The 27,562-nt window shown below is 36.9% G+C and overlaps 3 protein-coding genes across 7 annotated transcripts in view; 1 reads left to right on the top strand and 2 right to left on the bottom strand.

The window, feature by feature from the left end:
- Nucleotides 1–352: 352 nt before the first annotated feature.
- qrsl1 (glutaminyl-tRNA amidotransferase subunit QRSL1) lies at nucleotides 353–8,562 on the bottom strand. The gene is made up of 11 exons (XM_079631941.1): nucleotides 8,418–8,562; nucleotides 7,949–8,108; nucleotides 7,778–7,876; nucleotides 7,583–7,679; nucleotides 7,231–7,392; nucleotides 6,036–6,211; nucleotides 5,840–5,952; nucleotides 4,982–5,174; nucleotides 4,684–4,801; nucleotides 3,269–3,474; nucleotides 353–2,966 (listed from the first exon to the last, which is right to left on the bottom strand). The coding sequence occupies exons 1-11, from the start codon at nucleotides 8,466–8,468 to the stop codon at nucleotides 2,749–2,751; spliced, it is 1,593 nt and encodes a 530-aa protein (XP_079488067.1). The 5' UTR covers nucleotides 8,469–8,562; the 3' UTR covers nucleotides 353–2,748.
- Nucleotides 8,451–16,030, top strand: rtn4ip1 (reticulon 4 interacting protein 1). Of its 2 annotated transcripts, XM_079631946.1 has the most exons (10): nucleotides 8,451–8,624; nucleotides 8,754–8,971; nucleotides 10,008–10,159; nucleotides 10,268–10,336; nucleotides 10,490–10,614; nucleotides 11,589–11,637; nucleotides 11,798–11,934; nucleotides 12,032–12,215; nucleotides 13,581–13,673; nucleotides 15,570–15,769. In XM_079631946.1, exons 2-10 carry the CDS (start codon nucleotides 8,824–8,826, stop codon nucleotides 15,690–15,692), a joined length of 1,080 nt encoding a protein of 359 aa, XP_079488072.1. In that variant the 5' UTR covers nucleotides 8,451–8,624; nucleotides 8,754–8,823; the 3' UTR covers nucleotides 15,693–15,769. The 2 variants fall into 2 exon arrangements, with proteins under 2 accessions (XP_079488072.1, XP_079488071.1); XM_079631945.1 differs by having other exon boundaries at nucleotides 8,593–8,971; nucleotides 15,570–16,030.
- Nucleotides 15,935–27,562, bottom strand: part of crybg1a (crystallin beta-gamma domain containing 1a) — a 45,815-nt gene continuing 34,187 nt past the window's right edge. For all 4 annotated transcript variants that reach the window (XM_079631933.1, XM_079631934.1, XM_079631935.1 and 1 more), the window contains 18 exons: nucleotides 27,185–27,223; nucleotides 26,630–26,748; nucleotides 26,361–26,535; nucleotides 26,050–26,189; nucleotides 25,061–25,187; nucleotides 24,916–24,951; nucleotides 23,838–24,019; nucleotides 23,568–23,694; nucleotides 23,242–23,387; nucleotides 21,342–21,468; nucleotides 21,194–21,223; nucleotides 20,756–20,868; nucleotides 20,502–20,634; nucleotides 19,750–19,889; nucleotides 19,475–19,598; nucleotides 19,179–19,337; nucleotides 18,905–19,067; nucleotides 15,935–17,938 (listed from right to left, as the gene is read on the bottom strand). In XM_079631933.1, coding sequence (XP_079488059.1) covers nucleotides 17,850–17,938; nucleotides 18,905–19,067; nucleotides 19,179–19,337; nucleotides 19,475–19,598; nucleotides 19,750–19,889; nucleotides 20,502–20,634; nucleotides 20,756–20,868; nucleotides 21,194–21,223; nucleotides 21,342–21,468; nucleotides 23,242–23,387; nucleotides 23,568–23,694; nucleotides 23,838–24,019; nucleotides 24,916–24,951; nucleotides 25,061–25,187; nucleotides 26,050–26,189; nucleotides 26,361–26,535; nucleotides 26,630–26,748; nucleotides 27,185–27,223 — 2,169 coding nt within the window. In that variant the 3' untranslated portion in view covers nucleotides 15,935–17,849. The remainder of the gene's footprint in view (nucleotides 17,939–18,904; nucleotides 19,068–19,178; nucleotides 19,338–19,474; nucleotides 19,599–19,749; nucleotides 19,890–20,501; nucleotides 20,635–20,755; nucleotides 20,869–21,193; nucleotides 21,224–21,341; nucleotides 21,469–23,241; nucleotides 23,388–23,567; nucleotides 23,695–23,837; nucleotides 24,020–24,915; nucleotides 24,952–25,060; nucleotides 25,188–26,049; nucleotides 26,190–26,360; nucleotides 26,536–26,629; nucleotides 26,749–27,184; nucleotides 27,224–27,562) is intronic.

Here is a 27,562-nt window from a genome sequence, read left to right as displayed (position 1 = left end):
GTTATGAAAGTGATGAAGAAATTGATGAAGAAAAACAAAACACGTTAAATGGGTAAATCCAACAGCCTTTTTCTTCTGAATTAGCATGGCCACGCTGCTACTAAAGTCTGGCAAACACTATATCAACACATGTGGTAAGGAGAAGGCCACATGATGAACTAAAGTTCATCACAAGCAGCTTACAAGCTGAGGTAAATACTAACATACTATTTCAAACATTAATTTAACAAAATAAGATGTAACAAAACTGATAACAGAAACTAAGAAGAAATCATTATTTGAATGAAAAGCCATCAAATGTGAATTATCACACACGGAATATTTTCATATTTACATAATTGACATTTTATTTGGACATATTATTAGGAATGACACACGCACTGAGATATTACAACACTGATGTCATTGATGGAAGTTGTTTTTGTTTCAGCCTATTGAAACTTAGGATCTAATTTGAGACTGTTTGAGAAAAGAAGTGCAAAAAGCTGTGAGACATGGTCAAAGTTGAGGATTTTGTTGTAAAACTGAGTTTTGTTTAAAGTCACCATTAAATCAAAATTGACAATTCTTTTTTTTTATGGAATATTGCAGTATTTATTCTAAATTATTTAACTGTGCACATCATTTTTCATGCCCTTCATAACCTTTCATCAAAATCAATTCCCCTCTTCTCTTCTTTGATAACACGTTTTTTGGCAAGAGAGAGGGACAACCTGTCACTCACATGACATCATGACAACAGCAAACCACAACAATCCAATCAATTCTAAATGAAAAAAAAAAGTCCCCCTACATTGTTTCTTGTTTGAGAAGCGTTTAGACTCGGACATACGTCACAAAACCTCTTACATAAAAAAGCCAAACAACAGTTTTGAAAGTTGTGAGTTGTGAAAATGACGTGATCTAGGACCTTTTTAAGTCCTTGTGTTCTTCCATTTAAATTTAAAGGGTCAACCCTGACTAATTAATGTGCGGTGACATCACATTTACCATTGTTCGTTGAATTTTAAAGGGGCAAAATCCAGTCATTTCAACTGAAATCCATGCGATCTAGAATTTCATGTGAAGGGGAAAGATTCCCACAGGCACTTCTCCTTTCTTTGAAAGGGACTTCTGTTGTGTGTGGTCAGATAATCAGTACTGTTTTTATTGTGGAATGAAATGGTTAAAGTGAACTTCTTCATTGACTAAATTAGATACACCAGCTTCCTGTAGTGCTGCTGAGAGAATCACATTAACTTTGAATAAAATAAAGAGCACCCTTCCAGCACTAACCAAAAGATACCACTGAACAAGAATGACTGATTCCAGCTTCATCATACAAAACACAACATTAAGCTTTGTCCAAGGATAAATCTATAATTCACATTCTTTTCATTTGTGTGAAGGTTGTTTATCAGTGTTAAATATGATTGTGATTATACAATTCAACACACTATTTTGTTCTAACTTAACCATCTTAATGTAAGAACAGAACAAAAAGATAATAATTCACAACACAATAATTCACAACACAATTTGTGATGTGACGGAGAGACAATAATTCACAGCCAGCTCCCTTTATTCAGTTTATAACCTTAGCCATAAAAAGAAATGATAAATAGCGACTTCATACTCTAGACATAACTGAAGCTCATTTCCGGTCTAAGAAAGAATTGTCTGTCGTTAGAAACAGGATGTGTGCACTTTCATAGAATGGTTAAACAGCACCACACCTGCGGTTTGCTTGCAAACTTCTCCATTGGTTGTGGTACAAAAACTGTATTAAATATGGTTCTGTTGGAGACCTACAACCACTCTCTTTGAATACAAGTTGTTTTTCAAGCTTGCCCATATTTTCTGACTGTATAAATTAGAATTATTATACCTTATATAAATTATTTTCCTAGTTGATTTATTTGTATGCTTTCACAAAATCTGAAAAGTAACCACATCTGCAGCAAAAGCTGTAACATAAGGATTGCAGTAGGTCATTTTTAAGATCACAAAAAGTTTATAACACAATGCTATATTTAATTTTTTAAAATAAATTATATCACATATAATCGAATGTCGTGAAGGTGAAAGATTCCCAAAGGCACGTTTCACAACCACCTAAAGTTGTTCACGATTTCGCTGGTTTGACCAACAGAAAGCCACTTTCTTTAAGTGAATTCTGTGTGAGATCTGGTCTATACATCGCTACACTATTGACAACAGACATTTTTTGTCTGTGAAATTTTGCCAAAATGTGACACGCAATCTGTCACTAATCCCCGTTTCCTGATGACGAAATTCAGCATTAATAAAGAAAAAAAATAACTTGCTTAAAACAGCTGTTTTTATCTCATATAGATTTAAAAATACAGCGTAGCAAAAAACGATGTGCTGTGTGTATGTGAGTTTATACGTTTATAACACAATGCTTTAATTCAAATCAATTATCAATATTTTCCCCACATACGGTTTACACTTTATTGTCTCCATAATGTTTGACAAATAAAATATAGTGACAAAATAAAAAATAAATGTCAACCCCAGTGGCTCCACTTATGCCAATCCTGCAGAATAAATGGCACTTGAATTTTGAGAAGCAAAGGAGAATGAATGATGCAGCCCAACGTCCAAAATAGAGACTCCATATAGATCCAGTGTGCTGTTAAAGCATTTGATGTACATACTAAAACAGACATTCTCACTTCATACTAAATTTAACCGTCAAAGGTTTAATTTCCTCCTAACTCTAACACAACAGTCTTTGTGTTTAGATTATAATCCTACTGTATGTGTCCTTTCTCTGACTGAATGGTCCAGCTCTCTCTTATTTGAGTCTTCATGAAAACAGACCAATGGAAAGTTGAGTTGTTTCTCTATCCAGTGGGCTACTGTCAACAACTTCCAGTCCTGTAGTGTCTGACCAATCAGCTGCAGGCCAATGGGAAGACCTCGGGGTGAAAGGGCTGTTGGCACGGTCACAGCAGGCAAACCTGTGGAGGAAATACACAGTAACAAGGATATTAACAAGGACTTATTTTGGCTTAGAAAAAGATCACAATACTTTTTTTTCAGCTGTGAGTTTATTTATACTGCTTCAGAAGACAACCCTGCTGTCCTCAGAGGTCATTCACACATGTTGTGATCTTGCAAAACTCCCTGATTGACTTCAAAACAGGTGATAAACAAACCCCATCTGCACAGGTAAAGCCACATATGGACATGCAGCACCTCTATGGAATCTCACTCCATTAAGAGGAGTCATTTCTCTCTCATATCCACTTCCTGTGCATACCTGCCATGTTGACAGGCTGGGTGAAGACATCCTCCTGAGCACTGCGTGTTCGGTTGTCTTCCTGTATGAAGTCAGAGTAGCGGGCTGCATCGCTCAGTGTTGTGGGTGTGAGTAGAACGTCTATGCCAGAGCGGAATATGGTTTTAAAATCTTCAGTGATAAGACGGCGGGTTTGCTGAGCCTTCACAAAGTAACGCTCATAGTTCCTGAGAAGACAGGGTGTGAAATGTGAAGATTTGAATCACTGATATCTGTAACCACTCTGTGAGAGCAAAACCAAGGCAAAGCTGCATTAAAACACACTAAAGTACAGTAGGGTTGGATTGATATCATCAATTTTTTTTTTGCGCAAATCATTACACCATGGTAAAATTTGGAAGTGCTACTTTTTTTTGTACTAGTATACAGCCAACCTACAATGTTCTGCATATTGAAAAATTCTGTATAAGTGATAGACATAATCACAACAAAAAAAGTGCAGGCCATGTGTTAATAAGAATAACTTCTGCAGGTAGCTAAGACTCAAATTGGAAACTAATGTACACTACTGTTCAATAGTTTGGCATCGGTAAGATTTTGAAAGAAGTCTCTTGTGCTCACCAAGACTGCATTTATTTGATCAAAAATACATTAAAAAATATATATATTTCAATGTTTTTGCGTTCCCCTGAGAAACTTTGCAATTGCTCACATAGAATTAAAATGTTTTGCAAGCGAACACAAAGTTTCTTGGGGGAACGCAAACATTTTGCAATAGCATTGCAAAAGCATTGACATATTTTTTCCACCACCATGTCCCTTTAGGGGCTCCATAAAAACAGTAATAGTGTAAAATATTTTTGCAATTGAAAATAACTGTTCTCTGTTTTAATATATTTTAAAATGTAATTTATTCCTGCAATGGCAAAGCTGAATTTTAAGCAGCCATTACTCCAGTCTTCAGTGTCACATGATCCTACGGAAATCATTCTAATATGCTGATTCAGTGCTTAAGAAAGGTTTCTTCTTATTATCAATGTTGAAACCAGTTAATATTTTTGTGGAAACTGTGATAGTTTCATTTCAGGAAACTTTGCTAAATAGAATTATTTGAAATTAAAACCTTTAGTTACAATGTAAAAGTATTTACTGTCCTTTTTGATCGGTTAAATGCATCTTTGCTGAATAAAATGATTAATTTCTTTTAAATAAAAAAATCGTACTGACCCCAAACGCTCAAGCATCTGTCTAACTATAATGTCAATGATAATGTATTACCGATGTAGATACCGATCGATTTAGTAGAAACTAAGCAAGTGAGCAAATTTGTGCATCTTTAAATAGAGTGTGCATGAGAGGGGCTATACAAACTATTAATAAAGTAAAAGTGTTCAACGGATCTGAGACAATTGTGGTTCTGTATTTGAGGCCCTCACGATTTCAGTAGGAAGTAGTTTCCTGAGAGGATTCTTCTGCGGACCACATTGTTGAAGCCTTCATGTCGTGTGGTGGCGTACATGGCATCTGTGGAGCTGTCAACTGCACTGCGATGGCCTGATCGAGAAAAAGGGACAATTAAAAAATAAAGAAATAAATTAAGTTTCAAAACTCAAATGAAGATGTAAAATTTGTGTTTTGTAATTGTAGCTTTAAAATGAACACCTATATTTTAAACCCACCATGTAGGTCTAATTGTTATGTGATGGTTTTTGGAAATGTTTAGGCTTTAAATACCGTATTCAAGCCCATCGAAACGTGCCATGTTTGACGCAACCTCACAGCAACATAGGACGTGGTAACAGACGATGGAGTGCTGTGTGTGTGGAAGAGATACTTCTTGTACCCGTGCCCCTGCCTGCTCAAACATGTCTGCGACTCGACTCCACTGGGCCAGAATGTCCTTAGACAGGCCCGGAGCATGATATTCCTAACATCATAGAAACTCTATTACAATATCATACAAACAAATTTATTTCACCCCAAATATCTGGAAAAAAAAAAGAAAATGAAGACCATTTTTGCATTGTGAAAGTATTATGACAGTTAAGCATATTTTGCCCCATATTCTCATTACAGTCGTAAGAAATAAACATAATGCAGTAAAGTCCATTCCATTACTGTATTACAGTAATCCTGCCTGGACAATATTATGTTTTTATTTAAAGCAGCATAAATGAAATTTAAATTAAATAATTACTATTGTGATAAATACTTAACATTTTAATCTACAAATTTACTATGCAAATTAAGTTTTTGTTTTTCATTACAGTTACATAATAAATAGGTTAAATTCTTTTTACAGAAAAAAAGTAATTAATACTTATATATATAAAAATATAATCATTAATGAAATTAAATAACCTAAAATTTCTTGACGTTTTTATTTCACTTGACAGTGAGATTCTCTCCAATGCTGCATTACATATTAAATTAATCGTTATCTTAATATTTTTTTTTTTATACATGGTAAGTTAATTTGTCCAACTTTACAAACAATGCTTGTTTGAATATTTGAGTTACCAGGCTAGACCCTTCTGCTGTTAACCACACTGAGCTGCTGTCACCCAGTGGATGGTCTGAAGGCAGCTTTACCTTCGGTATGCCAACACATATGTCTCTAATGTCAAAGTGTTCAGGAAGGCTAGGTGGTGTGTCGGGTGCCTGGACAGTTGTTGAGTCTCTCTCATCTCGTCCCTGCAGAATCCCTGAAAAACAAAACCACCCAAAAACTTAAAGCACAAATTTAAATCAGTGACTCTCATATGTTAAAGAACGAAAGCTTTCTTACTCAAGACAGTGGCAGCATCATGGACACTCCTGGTCATGATTCCCGGCACGTCCATTGAGTTGACCAGAGGGATGAGGCCGTGACGAGAGAGTAGGCCGTAAGAGGGTTTCAGAGCCACGACCCCACAGAGAGAACCAGGGTTTCGTGTAGAGCCTCCTGTATCAGATCCCAAGGCTCTAAGAGAATTTTTTTATTTGATTAATTCTAACAATCCATGAACAAACAAGAAAGATGCTCAGGACAGTTGACGGGCCAGTGTTCCATCGTCACAAAAGTTCAAGGCTTGACAATATTCAAGATGATGCGAAAGGAAGCTCATTTTCTTGCACGCTGTGTGGAAGGTTTTGTGCGCAAACATCTGTAGCACGTGCCCTGAAAGCCGCGTCTCAGAGAGCTAAGTTTAGTATTTGCTCGCTGTCTTTCATGTCTTCTTGCACTTGGGCAGACAAATTCAATTGTTTATGTAAAAAACCCCGCAAGAATCCCAGTAAACATAGTCGGTTATGTCTTAAGTGACCCATACGTAAACAGTTGAGAAAGTAAACGCATGTGTATCAGTATATTAGATCCATGCATTCGTCTTAAAGTGACAACAGCCTAATATCGCTGCTGTCTGTTTTTAATGTTAATCAAACAACAAAGGACAAAGAAAAAAAATCACTCACTGGTCTTGACTAAATAACTTTTGTTATTTGGATAATAAGGATGTTTAAGTTTAATTTATACAGTGAAGACTATGCAGTGTTATTTTATATTTGCTTAATTTATTACATTTCTGTACCCGAAAACTACTGTCAGACCTACCTGAAAAACCTGAAAAGCACAGTTTCACAGTATCTTTGTTATATTTTATTTATTTTGTGCTTTTGCTTGTAATTTGATTATTTGTTTTTATTTTACTACTATTTCCTTGTCTTTAATGTTTTAAATGTATATAAATTATAGCTAGTTGTTTTAGTTATGGTATTGAAATTGGATAGAATAGAGGCTTGGATATTGAACAGAGAATTGTGAATTTTCAGTAGTATCTAAAGTTTTGGTGCCAGTACTGCCTGTTTTTACAAAAAACAGTTTAATGGCCGGTAAAACAAATATGTGACCATGCTTGTATTGAAGCGAAAGTCCGTGTGTGTTTTTTGACTGGTAATTGCTGTAGCATACAGAATTACCGGTATATGGACAGTTTTACACTCACAGGAAGCTGCTGAGAGAAGCCACTGCCGCTGCACTACCTCCTGAACTTCCCCCTGTGATTGCCCAATCAGAATCTGGATCTTCTTTGCTCTGCTCACGGTATTGGGTTGCATAGCTCCATGGGTTACGAACTGGACCGAACACCCCATCTGCACTGCCCGATCTTAAGAGAGAGAGAGAGAGAGAGAGAGAGAGAGAGACAGAGGAAATGCTCAGACTTGCAGAGCAGACACAATCTGTTCAATCTATTCAACTAGGTACAGTACCATTGCTGAAAAAACAAAACATTAATATATCTTACTAACGCCAAACTTTTGAAATGCAGTGTAGGTGCACACTTGGAGAGATCTTACCCCATTGCGAACTCATCTAAATTAGTTTTTCCAACAAGAACTGCTCCTTGATCCAGTAGCTTCTGCACAACTGTAGCATTGAATGGAGGAACGTAACCTACAAATCCAAACAGACTAAATGTAAACAGCTCACAAATCACCAGTGACACCGTAAAGGTGTCTATGCTTCAATCTTGTTATTGTATTTTAACTGACCTTTAAGCATGTTTGAAGCACAGGTGGTCTTGATGTTATCCGTGCAGAAGTTGTCTTTTACAGAGAAGGGAATGCCGTCCAGAGGACCAAGAGGTTTACCTTTTACATAGAGCACATGGAAATTATTATTCAGCCATCAAATATACATTTTATGTGACACAACATACATACCTGTGCGGAGCCTGTTGTCTGCTCTCTGTGATTGTTCCATGGCCATCTCCTCTGTAATGGTGATATAAGCATTCAGGTAATGTGTCCTTTGTATTTGGTTGATGCACTTTTTGCAGAGCTCGGTGGCAGACACCCTTCCATCCCTCAGTGCCTGGGACACCTGTAGTAGGCAGAAAATATGGCTTTCTATTTTAGTAGGTAATCATATAAATGCATGTATTCATGTATATGGATTTTAAGCTAAAATCTCATTACACCCTGACCCTGCTATAAACCAGCCTATAGCTGCTGGTCCTAGAAGGTCTAACGTTGTCAGACTGTTTTATAAGCTGAATTTTTAGAAAGGTTTTGAGTTGAAACATTAAGTAACACAGTGCCAAGAAAACCAGCGCGGTGAATCTTTATAAAGTTCAATTCTTGGCTACAAGTAAACGATATAATTTAATTTAAGGTTAAAGTAAGCACAGACCTCTCTAATAGACAGGCCGAGCATCGCATTTGCCGCACTGGAGGCTGACATGACACTTTCTGTTGACCTCGGTGACGTTCCATCACCTCTGCTCTCTGATTGGTCAATCAAAACGCAATGTGGCTTGTGATTGGTTCAGTGCGTCGTGTGAAAGTTCACCGGATTGTTTTGACTTTGCAGGACAAGAGACGCGCTTTCGCTGAACTTGTGAGTGTGTAATCAAGCAGTAATAGGTTTATTTCTAATTCATGAAGGGTTTATGAGACAGTAATAAATATCATCGGGAGGAGAGCCCTGGAATATTGTTTATGATTGCTCAATCATGCTCATGTGTAGACGCTGGTTTGTGTGCTCGCTGAGGGGTCAGTATAGGAGCTTCAGTTTCTCAGCCTCCCGCAGGACTGTGATGCCCGCATGGGTCATTGACAAATACGGGAAAAACGAGGTGTTGCGGTTCACTAAGAACGCGGCGCTTCCGATCATCAACTATCCCAATGAAGTGATCGTGAAGGTGCACGCTGCGGCTATAAACCCCATCGACATCAGTATGAGGGGTATGTGACGATCACATCACTGACTGATATCATTATGTTTACAGCATGTGTCATTTATATTGTATAGAATGATTGTAGGCATCTTACACGGTTCAGAAAAGTTAGTCACTTTCATGACATAAGTGAGTGAGGGACAAATGACCACCATATTTAATGAAGAAAATGTTTGACTTTGAACTGTAGCATGCAATATCATAATTGTGAATTGCCTAGTCATTATGAGCTGTCATTAGTGGTGCTTGCTAAATATCATCACCATGTTACAGTACAGTATTTTAAATGATTTTATATATACATGTGTGTGTGTGTATATATATATTTGTCATTTGTATTCGTTAATATTATAGATATATATTTATATTTAACTTTATTATTATTTTTAATTTTAGTAATGTTAGTACTTAAACTTTTTTATTTTATTTTAACATTTTATTTTAACTAGTTGTCAAGGCAACATTTAAAATTTTTGTTTGTTAAAGTTTTTCTTTCATCTAGTCTATATATTTTATTTGATTTCAGCTTAATTTTAAATAGCACAACGTTTTCTAAAATATTTAGTTTTAGTTATAAATAACTGGTTAAAGTATTTCAAAGTAAATCTCAACACAGTGAGGACATGTATCATCCTGTAGCAGTTTGTTTTGGTGGTAGTTGCACAGATTTAGATTTTCAGAACAATAAGATGAAGTATTTCAAGGGCACGTGCAAGGTTTTTTAAAAGGTATAGTTATTGAATCATTTATTTTTCAGACATTAAGTATCTACAATCTATATCAGTGGCTCTTATGCAACTGCTTAGTGAATTCATCCTCAGCTTTACACCAGTTGGCCTATATATAAAGTCAAAACCACTTCATTGTGTTATTGTGAAAGGATGAGTCACAAGGCCTGTTGGGACCAGCCTGACTGGGTCTTTAACGCCATAAATTAAACAATAAACATGTATTTCATTTGAAAATGTTCAATAAATAAATGTAAAAAAAATTCTGGTAAGAGTTTATAGTGTACTTAATAAAGTATTTTATGTTTCCCATAGGTGGTTATGGAGCAGCTACTATGGCCATGAAACGTGATCCACTGAACATAAACCAGACAGGCAGTGAGTTTCCTCTAATCCTGGGGCGGGATGTATCTGGAGAGATCATGGAATGTGGCCTGGATGTGAACTGCTTTAAACCAGGAGATCAGGTGCTCTATTCAGTTATTATTCTATATAATATCATAACCGTAACCGTATATATATATATATCCGTATATATGTCCAATAATTACCCTAAAGTCTGTTTTCTCTGTTAGGTGTGGGCCGCTGTCCCTCCATGGAAGCAGGGCGGCCTGGCAGAGTTTGTAGTGCTTAGTGCTAATGAGGTAATATTTCATTTCATGTTTTGTTGTATAAACGGATAAAAGCATTCATTCACATGTAGAGAACAGTACAGACACGTTTGACACGTCACAGATCAATTAGATAATTACTTTACTCCTACGTAGAGAAGTTCATTGTTCATCTCTGTGATTTAGGTGTCCCATAAGCCCAAATCGCTCAGGCATGTTGAAGCAGCATCAATCCCGTACGTGGCTGCAACGGCCTGGTCTGCCATCGTCAACACCGGTGGCCTGAACAAAGACAACTGTGCTAAGAAACGGCAAGTACTTGTTTGTTAACGTTCATCTTTCAGTGATTGTACCACATTGTCCGTTGCTCCTGTTGAGGCGAGTGGGAGTAGGTCTTCGTTTCGTCCAATTAATAGGCTCATCTCACATAGAATCATATTTTTAATATTTCCTTGTTGTGAAAAGATGATTTCACGGGTTCGCCTGCCCATTCAGTCTTAATAGTTAACGGTAGACAAACTTGGCTTGCTGTCCTCAAAGGAAGCTCGAACCCGAGGCTCGACTCGAGCTCCCAGCTAAACCCCCCTATTACAGTGCTGCGCAGAGGAAGAATAGGAGAAAGAAATAGAGGAGGAGGAGGGATGCCGGAAGAATTGTTGCTGGGATGACGAAGTCACTGCTGCTTATATACGCTCGTAATGATGATTGACAGGACTGAATGTTTAGGCTCCTCCCGAACCTACGTTTGGAAATACATTTATTGAAACTGAGTTGCAAAAATGATCTTGTCTCTATACTTTTTGCTGCTGCATTGTCACTATTGTTCCTAACACCAAAATAATGAATGACAAGAGTAAAATGTTGGAAAGGGCGCTGCACTGTATTTCATTTCATGTTCCTTTTTGCTTTGTCTTGTCCTGTATTTAGTTTTATCTCAAGCCTCTAATTGGTCTTATTTTTTCTGTTAATAATGCCCTCAGCGTATTCACTGAATTAGCATGTACAAAAATTAGATTAGGCATCTCAATTTTTTTTTACAAAATGACATTAATTACCACATTAAAGCATGTATTTACAAATTTGCTACATTATTTAGCAGATAATTCTTATTTAAAGACAACTGTACTTTATATGCTGAAAGCTCTGCTTTGCTTTCGACACTGTGATCTCAGCAACACTTGAACACAACAACGGTGATTTCAAATAATTCATACCTATGTTAGAGGCTTAGATGAATCATAATAGATGTGCAGTTGTTTAATGGATCTCTCCTTTCCTCATACAGCGTTCTGATCCTGGGAGGATCAGGAGGGGTGGGAACCTTTGCTATACAGGTGATGATGATAATTCTTTGCATGTAAGATTTTTTTTTAGCATTTTGCATAATTTTACAAACATTTTAGTTACTAAGTAATAAAACACCTAATCATCTGCGTGTAACACCACTGTATAATTGACATTTTGATTAAGATGTTGGTTTTTACTTGTCTACAGATGATAAAGGCCTGGGGCGCCCATGTGACTGTAACATGTTCCCAGAATGCAGAGCGGCTGGTGAGAGATCTGGGTGCTGATGATGTCGTGGACTACACTGCTGGACCGGTTGAAAAGCAACTACAGACTTTAGAAAAGTTCGTTTTTGGGCAACCAGTCATTGACTGTTTTTTATTTTATGGAACTTGTGATGGAAGTTGAGTTTATTTCTTTTTGTCTCTTTCTCTCTTTCAGGTTTGATTTGATTTTAGACAATATTGGTGGTGAAACTGAGAAATGGGCACTAGATCTTCTGAAACCCTGGAATGGTGCTAAATATGTTACTCTATTAACACCGTTCCTGCGTAACACAGACCAACTGGGCCTAGCAGACGGAATGATGCAGTCTGGAGTCACCATAGGATGCAAAGTGCTGAAGGTAGAGACTTCCTTTTCATGTGCTGGTGAAAAACATCTAGAAATCTAGTTTCTTCTGCCACAGAGTCTGGAACTCCTCTTATTTTATATGGTTTATCAGTTTATAACCATGACCTTTCAAACAGATGTATGTGTTGGTGAATTAGCAGCTTGTATGAATCACTTAAGTTTCTTAAAAACATCGAGAGACTTCAGGAAAAAGAAACCAAAAATAATAGGTGAAAGTAAGTGAAGTTCCCTCACCCTACAAACCAGACTTTCTTATATACAGTATATATACACACACTACAGTTCAAACGTTTGGGGTCGATAAGATTGTTTAATGTTTTTGAAAGACATCTCTTATGCTCATCAAGGCTGCATTAATCTGTTCATAAATGCAGTAAAAAAAAATTATATTGTGAAATATTATTACAAATTAAAATAACTGTTTTCTATTTTAATATATTTTTAAATGTCATTTATTCCTGTGATGGCAAGGCTGAATTTTCAGCATCATTACTCGAGTCTTCAGAAAGTCAAATGATCCTTCTGAAATCATTCTAATATGCTGAGTTGGTGCTCAAGAAACATTTCTTAGTATCAATGTTGAAGACAGTTTACTATTTTTGTTGAATAGAAAGTACAAAAGAACAGTATTTATTTGAAATAGAAAGCTTTTGTAACATAATATATATTTTAGTGTTTTTAACAATTGAATGCATCGTTGGTGAATAAGTGTTCTTTCAAAACATTCTTTGTATACTGCAGTGTGTAGATGTTTTAAGTTTTTTTTGTGGTTAGTCTGAACACTGTACTTGCAGAGGTTCATGTTTCAGGAAGTCCACACCACTGAATTTCAGCAGGAAATCGACACCCCTCTCTCTGTTTTCTGGCAGTAAACCCACAGAAAAAAATCTCAGTTATTGGTCTTTTACTTTTAATGACTGAAGCTGCGTGAACTCCACAAGTTTGTGTCAAACCTGATGATCATGTTCTCCAACATGATGTGAGATGATCCACTGACCATCTTGTGCTTCAGTGGAAGAAAGAACATCTCTACAAAGAGTCACATGATCAATGTCACAAATCTACTTAATCGAATATTGGTCTAGAAATTATTATGCAGCCACTGATGACACATTTCATTATCAAATACACTTTCCTTTCACTGCTATGACCCATTATTGCTTTACACCACCTTGTCATGTTACACAGGGAAACAAGTGATTTAATGACTGAAAATATTGATCCAGAATGAAGGAAATGAAAGTGTAGAAGTGTCGGGAACCTAAGCCTGATTACCTGAAACAATTTCACTCGTTAGTCAAGTTATAAATGTGGAAGTAGAAGATTGTTCAGTACTAATTCTCTCTCTCTTTCTCAGCACCTCAGGAAAGGAGTGCACTATCGCTGGGGTTTCTTTGCTCCAAGTGGCCCAACGCTGGACGAGATCAGCGAAATGGTTGATTCTGGAAAGGTACAGTACATCAGTGTGTTTGATGTGTGTGAGACTCTAGCTGCGTCTGAAAGCTGAAAAATGCTGCCCCCGCATGCAGGTAGGAGGAGAACAAGCCATGTTTGAATCCAATGATCGTATGACATCCTGTCTACTGACGGAAATACCGTCATCTGATTTTTTTAAGGCAGCATACGTAGATGTATCCTTCGCTGTCTTTGATATCCCACTATCCTGTGCTTTCCATTCAGTGACAGTTGAGCTAAAAAATAAAGATGGCATCTGACAGTTGCAGTGGTCAGTTACTCTGTCAATGTATGTTTTTGACCAACACTTTCCATGTCATTTCTAGTGAGAAATTAGTATTGCAGTAATTAAATATGTGTTTAGTTATCTCAAAAGCTCTCCATTTTGCTGTAGTTTATTAAACCCTTATGCTTCCTCAATCTGAAATACGTTTTGTGAGGTATCTTCATGCGCACATTCACACTTTCTGAAAAGTCATTGCTTAATAGGGGAGCGAGGCAACAAGTCAGCTTTCTCCTTCCCATATCTTCAGTCAGTTCTCTTAACTGTCAGCTTTTATACGTGATTCTCAGTTGTGGCACTTTGTTCACACTGACAATGATTAACAGCAACTGTAAACATATAAATAAAATAAATAGAATCTACTTTCCCCTGCAAGATTTTAACTTTTAGCAGGAAGAAAAATTATTCCATGTCAAAATAGAATGACATCTTAACTTTACCAGCAATACATTTGTAATCACAGTTGCACATTTACTTTTGACTCTTAAGTCTTTTGCTGTTTGCTTGAACACAGAAATGAGACTGAATAGTCATTATGCGCTCATGTTATGACAACCTGTCTCTTCCGTGGCAGGAACAACGCTATGAAGGGCCACTACCCTCACGATAGACGTCAGATATAGCAAATACTGCATAAACACAAGACAGACGCGTCATTGAAAGAGTAGTTATGGAGCTGTGGGATTTAATAATTTAATATCAGACATTAAAGAAGAGAAAGAAACCAAAAAGAACATTATTAAAGTTACCATTATTTGAATATATCCTTTAAACTTTAATGTTAAGCTGCATTTAAGGGAGCTTTTTCTATATTGGAAAGCATAAAAACTTTTTTCTTAAGTTAGAAACTTTTAACATCCAAGTAAAAATACATAGTGATACTGAGAGCAACAGACAGGAAATGTATCTCATCTTATTTCCTTTAAAGCATTGTGGTGTTGTGCCTGCATGTTCTGTTTGTTTGGTAACCAGGCATGTTTATATTTTCACTTCATGATTGTGGTCAGTGAGGGTTTGTTTAGATAAGATATTCTCCTTTAAAGTTCATAATACAATGACGTATATATATATTCTTTTCTTTCTTTCTTTAATACAAAACAATACTTGGCCCGACTTTTGATAATGAGTTCAGAAGATCATATATTTTTTTTCAAAGGTGCCATAAACACTTATAGAGACAGTACAGGTAGCAAATCGTGCTGAAGGGCATGATGAAGACAAGAACTTAAATCGTGTGTAGGTCAAACCAGCAACTTTCTGTTTGCCTGCTCAGAATACTAAGGTCGGGTATGGGATGGTCTGTTTATATTCTTTTATTTTTTCTTACTATTGGTAAAGAGACATCTGTAAGATTGTAAAACATTTTTTAAATTGTCTTCCAATAAAATGTACTTTTGTACTTGACAAAAATAAATAAAAAAAATACTAACCTCTACACCACATCAGACCCACAACTAAATTACTACACCCACTATGACTCTAGCACAACTAATGCAGTACAGGCACACTTTAAAAGTTTCTTTTCAGGCTTTTATATGAATTTTCAGTGAACCTGTAGGCGTTATTTAAAGTTACTTTTAACTTTTGTGATCTGTTGTGTTGTTGTAGGTCCGTCCTGTGGTGGAGGAAGTGTTCTCATTTCCTGAGGTGCCTCAAGCCTTTCAGAAAATAGAGCAGGGTCATGCTCGTGGCAAAACTGTAGTGTCCATCACAGAGGACCAAAAAGAGTGACTATGGCAACCAAAAACCTCCTTAAGCTGTTAAACCTGGCACTTTTTTAATGTCTGTTGAATTAAAAACATTTATCTAATGGCTAGTGTCTTTATTTTGCATTACAAAATTAGTATTGTGTGTATATATAGTGTATCAAAAATATATTAGTATATATAAAATAAGTCTTGTTCATTATTTCAATTTTTTATAGCAATTTATATATTGCTATCTTATATATAAACAACTTGAAAAGCCAAACAAACAATACAAATGTTTTATTTATGTAACAGTATATTTTGGAAATCATGAACAAAAACGCTAAAACAGATGACTAAACAGATGGATAGAAAATGTACAAACACACAAAACCAACTATCAAAAAACTTTATAAATGAAAATGGAGAGAGACAGAAAATACTCTTGAGAGCAGAACAGCAGATCAAGGATCAGCTGCCTTTCCAATAAATGTGAATATGTGAACAGGATTGAACCGATGCCAGATCAGCAAGAATAGAGCAAGAATGTGCAATGGTGTTTTTTTGTTGTTGCTGATTTAGCAGAATAGTCTCACATGTTAAACACTGTACAGCAACTGTAAAATAGTGTGAGTTAACATTCAGTGACTTTGAATGGCATGTAAATGTCGCTTTACATTCAGTGAAGTCTGTAATACCTGGAGAAAACTATGCATTTGTATTCTGATTCCTCTCAACAGAAGTGGCTCATCTGGTGTCATTTAAAATGTGCTCATTTTACTCATAAGAGCTTAGTTCTGCAGCCAGGTTGTTTTGAACCAATGAATGTGATGATTAATCACTCTGTAGCCACAAGAAAATGATGCCATGACTGCTAATAGCACATGAACATGCACAAGCACTTTAATAGTGACCATCCTGAGATGTGACAAGGAAGTTGAGATGTTATGAAAAAAAATAGATAGTCTAAAAAATAGTCTAAGAGCCCTCAAAAACTAAGGCACTAGTAAAATATCTACTATAATGAAATATCTACGATTTATGGAATTCTTACAAAAAATAATTTAATCAGAATACACAGCAACTCAAGAATTGGAGGAAGCTTTTTGCCCCATTAAGCATGGGGTAAACTGCATCAAACTAACTAGCCAAACCTTGATTCTTTGCGAGAAAAAAAAAAAAAAAAAATGAACAAGGCCACCTAAAGTGCAGCTAGTACAAATCTTAATGCTATTGCACCCCCTTTGGTAATATCATTGCATTGCAAGCAGGTCAGTTATTTGTGTTGCCGAGTCAACAACAAAAAAGTACTAGCACAAAAGACAATGTGTGCGTCTCATTCAGTTCCCTAGTTTCCGAGGTCATGAATCAGTATATTGTGTACACAAATTCGGGCACTGGTGAGGACCCTGGCTCACTACACATTAGGACATTAATGACTATTGCCTGCGACAGGACAACGTCCTCATTGTACAACATCACTACTGGTATTTATGAACTACAGCAGAACTGATATTTTAATATTTTTTATGTTATTTAAAGTACATTCTTATATATTCTTACATATACATGCACCATTTCAGCCATAGATTACAAACATTAGCTAAAATGATGTTCATTACCTGTCTAGCGATGTAGTTTATGCTGAAATCTAATTAAATAATTGTTTGTATTTTTAAAAACATCTATCTCGTGTCGTTATGTGTAGTGAGTTAGCTCGCATGATTTATGTTTTGCGTTTCAGAACTTCTGTTAGTGAGCATCGATACTCCCTGGTTTTCATGATGCATTGTGGGACGTTTTAGGGAGCGAACGTTTCAGTGCACTGAAAGGATTTGGCGATTGAGACAGCTTTTAAAATGGCTGACTCCCTGATCAGTGCCCTGACTACTGAACTAGGGAGCTGAATGAGACGCATCCAGTGAAACTGTGGCAGGTCTTTTTAATGTCCTTGATGTAGTCGATGAACTTCTGTTGAATGTCCAAAGACACATCACTCATTTAGAGACTGTAATGTAGATGGATGATTTCAAGAGATTCAGTCCCCCACACATTCTCATCCTGGGATAACAATCTCGTCAGAGTAATTTTTGGGGGTTTAGATTCCCATCATCTTGAAGACTCAGAACAGCCTCAGATTGTTTAGGGTTTCTGCTGAACATCAGGAGTTACAGAATTGGTCTCTGTTGTGACTCAAACACTAAAGGATTTCCACTGTCCATCTCTGGTTGTTTTTCTGCTCATCAAAGGTGTTAAGAATCACCTGGTTTTTATCATACTGTTGGCCACCTGGATGAAGAATAGATTAAGAAGGTCAAATACCTCTCAAGATTACAAACTTTACTTAAAAAAAAAAAAAATTAATCCTGATAAAGACATATCATAGTTAAACACAAAAATATTAAGCAGCACAACTGTTTTCAACATTGATAATTAGAAAATGTTTTTTGAGCACCAAATCGGCATATTAGAACTAACTGTTGTATGTGTGTGTGTGTGTGTTCTATAAATGTGTGTGAATATATTATGTACTTTTGCCTTGGCCATTTCAGTGCTAATTCAAGACTGATGCGGTGTTCCACATTAAGTGACCACTAGAGGGCAACACGGCTACTGCTGACTGAAGTCAGGGTGGAGCTCAGGTTACAGTAATTTGAATCACAAACAGCCTCATTCTGAACTCAGACAAACAAAAGGAGCCACACAGCAGTGCTCTTTCATCAGAGATTACAGTCTCAGTCCAAATAAATAATTTACCCTCATCTTACTTCTTGTAAGCTGTAATCTAGTAAAGATGGCACACATTTCTAGCCGAAGAAAATATTTAGTGACTTTATACTAAGCAACTCACATTGACCATAGAACCTTTTCAAATTTTATGAATTATATATATATATATTTTCATATATTATAACAATATATTATATTTTAATTATATTAGTGTTTTACTATAATACTTTTCGGAATATTATAAGCATTTAGATTGCACAGATTCTTTGCCTCTGACAGGATGTTGTGGTATGTATGTGAGAGGGTCAGTGTAGTTGCCAAGTAGATCGAGCACAGTTCCTAATAGAAATATCACACAGGTATGATGTGACATCAGAATGTGTCATCAGTAAGAGATTATGAGCTCGTCAGTGGAGGGTGCAGTTTTATGACTGACACACACACACACACACAATGTGCATGTTTGTTTCATTCCAACCTTTCTGTTTCTTTTATTTCTTCTTTCAAGCATACGCAAGTACTGACCTTTGACCTCCAGCACAAGGTCGGGCTTGAGGTTGTTGCGTATTATTCCGTCTCCTGTAATGCTCCAGAACTGATTGTCTTTGCCTGGTTCAGGTGAGAGATTCAACCTGGAACCTGCCATCACCACACCTCCAGACGTCTCCACACAACAGTCCTCTACCAACTGAAGAGCAAGAGAGAAAGATGCTGGTCATGATCGGTAAACATAGCCATAACAGAGACCACACGTGTACTCAAGTTCAGGTATAACAGTGTTGATCAAAGTCTCGAGTACCTTGCAGCGCAGTAGTCCGTTCTCATAGACCCACATCTGCTCTGGACCACCAGATTCCTCCAGCACTTGAAGCCGGAGGAGCTTTATATCGTCCAGGGGTCCAGACAGAGACATCAAGCACCCTGTCTCTGCACAACGCAGCCGGAAATAAACACGTTTCTATTGAGAAAGACAGAAGACACATGGTTGTGTTTGAATGATTACTTGTTGGGTTGTCTGAACAACTAGATGGTCATAGTTTGCCATCTCCAACTCTATAAGATAATCTCTAGTAGAGATGTGCTGGTGTTTTAAACCTGTAGTAATGGACGAAGAGAGCCAATCTGCTCCCAGCCGCTGAACTTCTGCCAATCACCGATCTCGCTGGGATGGAGCAGGACCTGACGACCACGGAAGTTTCTGTATTCATACAACACCCAGCTGACAACAAAGATAAATCAATTACGTTTACATTATTTTCACATCCAAATTAATCATAAATGAGACTAAATATCACTAACTTAGGCTTTTCTACATCCACACTGAAATCAGATGGACTCTTGAGCTTTAAATGGGTCAGAAAACCACTCACATTCCTCCATTGACCAATAGAGAGTTGACCCGTCCATCAATGCCAGCCAGAGAAAGGTTCAAAACACCATCTGTCAGAACTATTTTACGCCCTCTGAAGCCGGATTTACAGAAGAGTGTGATGGAGGGTATAGAAAACTCCTGAGGTAGACAGAGAAACAAAGAATGAATGTGTTTATTATTAAATAAAAGTCCAATGATTTAGTCTCATCACAGAAACCTTGGTCAGATTAGGCGATGAGACTGTATTTAATATGACATGACTGAAAATAAGGCTGTCCTTGGAATTGAATATGTTGTACTGTTGTGTACCTGGGTTTAGATTCTTCAGCTAACAAAACACCGCCTATACTGTAGATCACAAATTCTCTAGAAATATTTCCTGTCAACATTTTCATTTTGCTTCACCACAAACAAAAATGTTTTGACATTAGACTTTTCTATAGCATATGGTGCAATTCATTTTATTTATATTTTCAAATTCATTGTAGATATGGTTTCCAAGAGCATTGTTCTTGTTATTACAACAAATTCTCTTTTAACCAGATAAATGTTTAATGTTTAAATCCAAATGTTGGCAAGGGTCAAAAATACATGTACATGACCAATTAAAGTAATTTGTTGTTGCAAGACAGCCCTCGTCTGATAGGGCAAGAGACAGTTTGTTGCCTGGCACATCCTCACAGCCTCATTTTCAGTCGGACCAAATTAAATATTAATCTGACAAGCCTAGGTCATCTTTCCAGTACTCACATGTCCTACACAGTGGACAGAGCTGATTTTGCAATCCGAGTTGAGTAAGCCCATAGCCTCAGGATTGGGGTATTCTCCTTCCTCCAGTACATACATGTTATCAGTGAACTGTGGGCCGTCGAACACCACCCAGCTTCAAGCACAGACATGCACAGAGAAATGTATCATTATGTTGAAACACTATCCTATCCTGTTGATTATTTTGAGAAAAGTCCTCTTGGATTTTCTTTGATAGCACTGAACTGGGTTCATACCTCCCAGCCAAAACCTTGCAGGACATGGGCTGGAAGCCCTCTGTCAGGAATGCCACACTTTCATCTAAGGCCTGTACTGTTCCCTGGAACCCCAGCTCAGTGAACAACTGCACCTAAGAACCAACAAGAGGCAGAGTTTCATCAAAACATCACATTAATGATGCTTCAAAGAAGTTGCTTCTTAATCTAAACTAAAAAATTAATCTAGTCGACTAGAACAACAAGATCTTCACACAGTTCAAATTAGGCCTGTCTGCAATCTGTCCGCAGAACTCCACAGAATGTCAATGCCTGTCATCCACAAAGCATCTTGCTGCATGTTCATTTATAAAATATTCTAATTTGATCATCTTTTCACTGGCCAATAGGAGTGTAATGTCAGCTCCAATTAATTAATATCTGATTATTTAATTCAGATTCACAATCAAATAAACTCACCTTATATCTGGACAGTCCTTCAGCCTGATTCTGAGACATAAAAATAAAATATAAGATGCCATGGGAATACAAACACCAGCATGATTTAATTAAGTAACAATGTAAGTAACATTGAAAAAATAGGGCATATATTGCAGATATTGATTACCAAAACCACATGCTGAATAGACAAGATCTTGAAGTTGCGTGCTCCCCAATCCTCTGGACTGCCGTAGAGACCCTTCTCTAAAACATACAGCTCCCCTGAGAAGTGTTCCTTCTCGAATGCTATCCACCTGTTCAGTCAGATGTTAGAGAATTTCACTGACAGGCTTACTTTGTAACCCACCATGGGTTGATAATGATAATTCCTCTTTAAACTACATTGCAGAACTCATGTTTTGAGAAAATATTTCTCACGAGAACAATGATTAATGGTGCATATTTTCGTTTGGTGGTAGAAAGGTCCATTGGTCGGTTTAAAAAGATCCGATGACAATACTGTAGAACCAGTGATATAATTATTGTATAAATTATATAATTTTGCTTTAACGGATTTTTTTTTAAAAACCAGACAACGATACTAAATGAATTAGTAATTACCACTAATTCTGTAATGTGATGGCAGAAATGGCATTTAAAGTTCGCATCTCATTTTCTTAATGTCTTGTACTGTTAAACATGGTTTAACATGGATTGGAATATGCATATGGAAATTATATGCAGATAAGGATATGCATAGTAAAAGTAGGCGTCGTCAGCTCCATACATGGATATTTCGGGGTGGAGCACATGCACGTACGCATCTTCTGCTGACTGGGTTTTATAAAGGGAATTTTGTATAGGTTCTGCTCTACTAAAAATCTAGCTTTTGTGCGCAAGCACACTTTTAGGATGAAATCTACGTAAAGTTTATATACATGAGGCCCCTGAGATCTGTAATATAGACCACATTCACAGCCACAAATTTTACATCCAATAAGGAAAATATGGACAGTTGAATGAATTAGCCTCAGACAGTCACAGTAGGCAAAATGTCACTAACTAATCTTATAAAGTAAACCACAGACTTTAAATATACAGAAATATGTGTGACAGATACATAAAAAGACACAATGACATTGTGATTCAGTGTTAAATATGAACACTATTGTTTTGCATCTCATAACTGATTAATTTCAGTATCATATCAAAGTCACACCCTTGACAATGATGCAGAGCCACAGTGTCACGTGTGTACTTGAGTTTTATGTCTGTTTGCCACACCATGATTTTTTTTTTAAAGATAACTAGAGTACTGTATGAGTCTGCCTCAGGATATATGACACCTCACACTCATGTGCCACTCCTTTCATTAACACTAGAGCAGGTATGAACTTAAACCATGAAACAGCTTTATAACATACCATTAATCAGAGTTACAGAGTGAATTAAGACATTTTAACACATTCGTTTTAGATCTAGTTTATAGATCTTGATGATAACTAGTTGATGGATTAACTGACAAAATCATAATCACACACCCACCCACCCACCCACCCACACACCCACCCACACACACACACACACACACACACACACACACACACACACACACACACACACACACACACACACACACACACACACACACACACACACACACACACCTGTTCAAAAGTTTGGGGTTGGTAAGATTTATGCTTTTGAAATAATAAGTTCAAATTATATTTTTCTATTTTTAATATATTTTAAAATGTAATTTGTTCCTATGATGGCAAAGCTGAATTTTCAGCATTTATTATATTTATCACATTTGTCTGACTTCCAAATATATTTTGCTTCAAAGCAAAGTTTGTAATGTTTTGATTCATCTGGTGACTGTTACACTCTTGAATAAATATTTAAATAATGAAATAATTAAAATTTTTGACTGAACTACTCCTGATTTGATCTCTGTAAGCAGTTGCCCATAAGAGCTAATAAACATTTCACTCACAGATTTACAGCATACTAAGAAAGGAAGAAAACGAGAGAGTGATGTCTGAAGGAGGGAGTTTAGATATAGATGGAACTAAAGGAACACTCACACTCCAGAGAGGACTTCCACTGATTGTGTCTTTATGCCAAAGCCAGTGGCTTCCATGCTGATGACAGGTTCCAGCAGGTCCACATTCATCCCTCTCTCAGTGAAGTCACGCTCACTGAACATTCTCACGTGAGGAGTAATGAAATCCTACAGGACACAAAACCAGGAAATGACTTACAACCTCCTTATTCCAAGAAAACCTCAGTGCAAGTCAGAAAAACACAAGGCTACACATAGTTTATTAATGTGAAGAGGTTATGCTTTAAATTGTGTATTTAATATTAATCTTGAGCTCTTTTGTTTCAGAAATGGTCTCCGTGTACATACTGCTAACACAGGACGTATAGAGAGGAGCCGGTCTTCCAGTCCACCCCAGTCAGTGAAGTCTGCATACTCTCCTTCCTCCAGAAGATACTGGCGCCCCTCGAATCCTGGAGCAGAGTATCCTACCCAGCTATGTATGAACAAAAACATGAATCACTGTCTGAGCCAGCTAAAGGCAATAAACCAGCAAGAACTGAGGATATGTATAGACCTTGCGACCAAAAACCAAATCCTACAACGTCAGTCTTACTGTCAAAAAAGGAGTACACTCACAGGCCACTAAGGATCTTCAATGAACCGACAGAACAGAGTCTCTTTCTCCTGTTGTTGTCAGGACTCTCAGTCTCCTCTTCTTCATTTTTCTTCTCCTCTTCCTCTCCTTCATCAAAGTTGTAAATGTCCCTTTCGATCTCTATGAACTCACTTTGGAACATTGGATTTTCAAAGAGTACTGCCTAATTTCAGACAGAGAAAAACAATTTACAGCTTCCTGCAAAATAACTTTCAGTCAAAAACATGAAGCAACATGAACAATTTAAGCAAGTTGCAGCAGTTCATGATATCTGTTTAGAGCATTTTTACTCAGATAAACAATTAAATAGCAGATGCAATAACACATCCTGTGTGAACAGACCCGAACACAACATCCCAGAATATGACCAAATGAAATGCTACCGAGGTCATAGAGATGATTTATTTTCATACAGCAAAATGCATGACATGTTCAATGTTTGACTGGGGTGTGTTTATGTGTGTGTGTACATTTGTAGGAGGAATATTCTGAATTCTGGGAATTCTTCCACCAGAGTTGGTGAGGCTCTGGCAAAGCCAACTCAAGGCCTGTATACAGCACTCAGAGCCCAGCCAAACATTAGTTCAGGAATGTCAGAAACCTTAGAGGCACAGTTCACACAAACTAACCCGGCTTCCTTAGTCCATCATGTCCTCTGCCATAACCTTTTACTGCTTCTTATAAGTATAGATGTAATTCAATCATAATGGTATCACACGCCTCTGCTGTGGAATACATGTACTGCCAAAGTTTTTACTGCATCTAACTGTAGTTTCAAAAAGTCAGACACAATGCTGCTGCTCTTTCACGACTCAGAAATCAAAAGAACAAATGCTGGCACGGACTGAGAAAGCAAATAACAAGCACAAATCCCACATCTGGGCATGCTCAGTCTGGTCCAGACAACCTGCATCAACAGGTACCTTTAATTCCAGGCTGTAGAGAAAGTCTTTCACCAAATAAATGTGCAAAATTAGTCTTTAGTCATTACAAGTTTCTCAGTGAACTACACCTATTGACACAATCAGTGTTCAATGAGATTTAACATGTACAGCTTACCTTAACTTCATTGGGATTTTCCACCTTAATTTCACCCTGTGAAAATCATAAGGAACAAAAAAAAATTAATCTCTGTTCATATATTTTGTTTATTAATGATAAAGATAAAATGAGTGTGTGAAAGTGAGTGTTGGTATGCAATTACCATTTTCAAGGGTCGCAGTGATCCGACAAATGGGGTGGGAAAACCCCAGTCCTGAGGGCAGGGATATACTCCTTCCTCCAAAACAGCCAAAAGACCCTGGAAATCTGGGTCACTAAAGACCAGCCATCTACAAACACACAACTTCAGTAAGAATCGATCTAATAGTTTTTTTACAGGAAAAAAAAACACTTTTAAAAAATAGTTTTAAGTATTGTGTTAAAACCTGGTAAAAGATAACTTTAATTTTGTAAATTAAAAACATGCTTCTTGAAGCTTTGGCAAAGAACAAACACGCCATGGCATGATATATATATATATATATTTCGAAAATGTCATCTCCAACCAACACGCAACAACAAGAAAGCAACATTCCATTCATACACACAGTCTCTTTCTCTCCAAAAATCTCAACTTCAATCATCGGTCACATGCTTTAACCTCAAAACTTTCCACTTGATCATCCAGCGAGGCCAAATATGAAGCTTGTGTCCTTCATCTCTCATTTTAGCTTTGAGAGATCAAAGTTTTGCTCCCATACGCAAGATTTTTTATTGAAAGAAGGAAATTCGTACTTTTCTTCAGAAAGGAAGCATTAAATTGATCAAAAGTGACAAATCTTTTTAAATATTATGTCTTTACTATTTCAAATGAATGCAGTTTTTTTTTACTTTCCATTCATCAAAGAATCCACAAAAATATTGAACAGCACAACAGTTTTTAACATTGACAATAAGATATAATAATAATAATAATAATAATAATAATAATGTTTCTTGAACAAACAAAAAAAATCAGCAAATCATGTGAAAAAATAAACAAAATCATGTGACTGGAGTAAAGGCTGCTGAAAATTCAGCTTTAAAATATATGAAAATTGAAAACTTTCACAATATGACTATTTTTACTGTATTTTTTTAATCAAATAAATGCAGCCTTTGTAAACATAAGCAGACATTTTGGCATTTATTTAAGATCAGAAGCTCACTTACACCCCACTGTGGACCTTAATGGACCCAGTATTCTGAGGAATACCAAATGAACAGGTTTCTATGGTGTCATCGCAGAATGAAGACATTCGGCCCATCCCATTCAGCTCTGTGAACAGGTCTATTTTAGGTGTCCTGTAGTCCTGAGAGGAAAATATAAATGCAAATCAAAGATCAAAGCATGCACGTCAGTGCTTCATTTGCATTTTTTTATGCATATTATACTTTTTTATTGAAGAGATTCTTTGGGTAAATGTTCTGATTAATGACTGAGGTCAAGTGTTGATGCATGTGACTCGTGATTTTAGACTTACCCTTAATGCAAGTCTAATGGAGCCAATGACCAAGGGTGTAGTTGGGAGTGGCAGGCTGTTTGGCCCCATCTCTCCACTGGGCTCTGTCTCCGCCCACTCATTTGCTAAGTCAACTGACCCCTCCTCCAGTGCGATGGATCGGCCCTGGAAGCCTGGCTTTTCATACAGTAGCCAGCTAACAGGACAAAACAGGAAACATTAGCAAACTTGCATTTTTAAGTGTCACGAGATTTGTCACATTCTGAACAGGAGGAAGTGATTGTTCCTACCATCCTCTGACGACCTTTACGGAGATGAGTGGAGAAAGTGTCAGAGAGGTAGCATCCTCTACGTCTCTGAAGACCTCGTATGCCTCTCCTCCAAAATGAGGTTGTTGGTATATAACAATCTGCAAGCAAGAATATTTAAACATTATGAGTTCTATGGTTTCTTCTTGCTTATTTGAAGCACTGTAAGAGCGGATAATTAACTGGAAAGTAGCAATAAACTAGTTGTACTAAAATACCTACTAAATAAATGAAGACTTCAGATGCAAAACCCTCTAAGTCAGTCTAAAGTTTTTATTTAATATTAACATTTTTATCAGGCTCCTATGTATAGGTTTCTACCCAAGTACCGGCATTTCTGAATGGCCCAAGGCGAGTTTGAAGTGAAAGTATTTGATGAACGTATACTATGTGCGGAGAGCATTCACTCAATATTGTTATCTCAATTTTGACAGAGGTGGCCTTTAGAGGCTTTTGCATCGGAGGTCTTCAAATATAGTACTATAAATATTATAATTTATGACCAATTTTGTATAGATCAGTTCAGTTTTGCAATACCTTTCCAGGGCGTCTGTGGAAGCCTCTGACACCTGATGTCTAGAAATCAAAAACAAATTAGTTGATATTCAAACATTATTTCCAATATAAACATAAGAAAATTATGACATGACATTTATTACATTTTTAAAACTACTTTGAGAGATTGACTGGACCTTTGGTTTAAAAATAATACTGCTCACTAAGGCACTGTGATCAGTGGTACCTATAAAAACAAACTGAAGCCTAGAGGGCTTAACATTCCCCTTAAACACAGAACAACATAAGTTCCACTAATAAAAGACCAGGCAGGTACAGACAACCCAAGCGGTTTCAATGGTGAAGCAAGGCTTCACCACATCCCTGCAGCGAATAAACTATAAACAAAGGCTTTATACA

The sequence above is a fragment of the Phoxinus phoxinus genome, assembly GCF_949152265.1.
Source record: "Phoxinus phoxinus genome assembly, chromosome: 13".
NCBI classification, from domain to species: Eukaryota; Metazoa; Chordata; class Actinopteri; order Cypriniformes; family Leuciscidae; genus Phoxinus; species Phoxinus phoxinus.
This window is presented reverse-complemented; position numbering and strand designations above follow the sequence as displayed.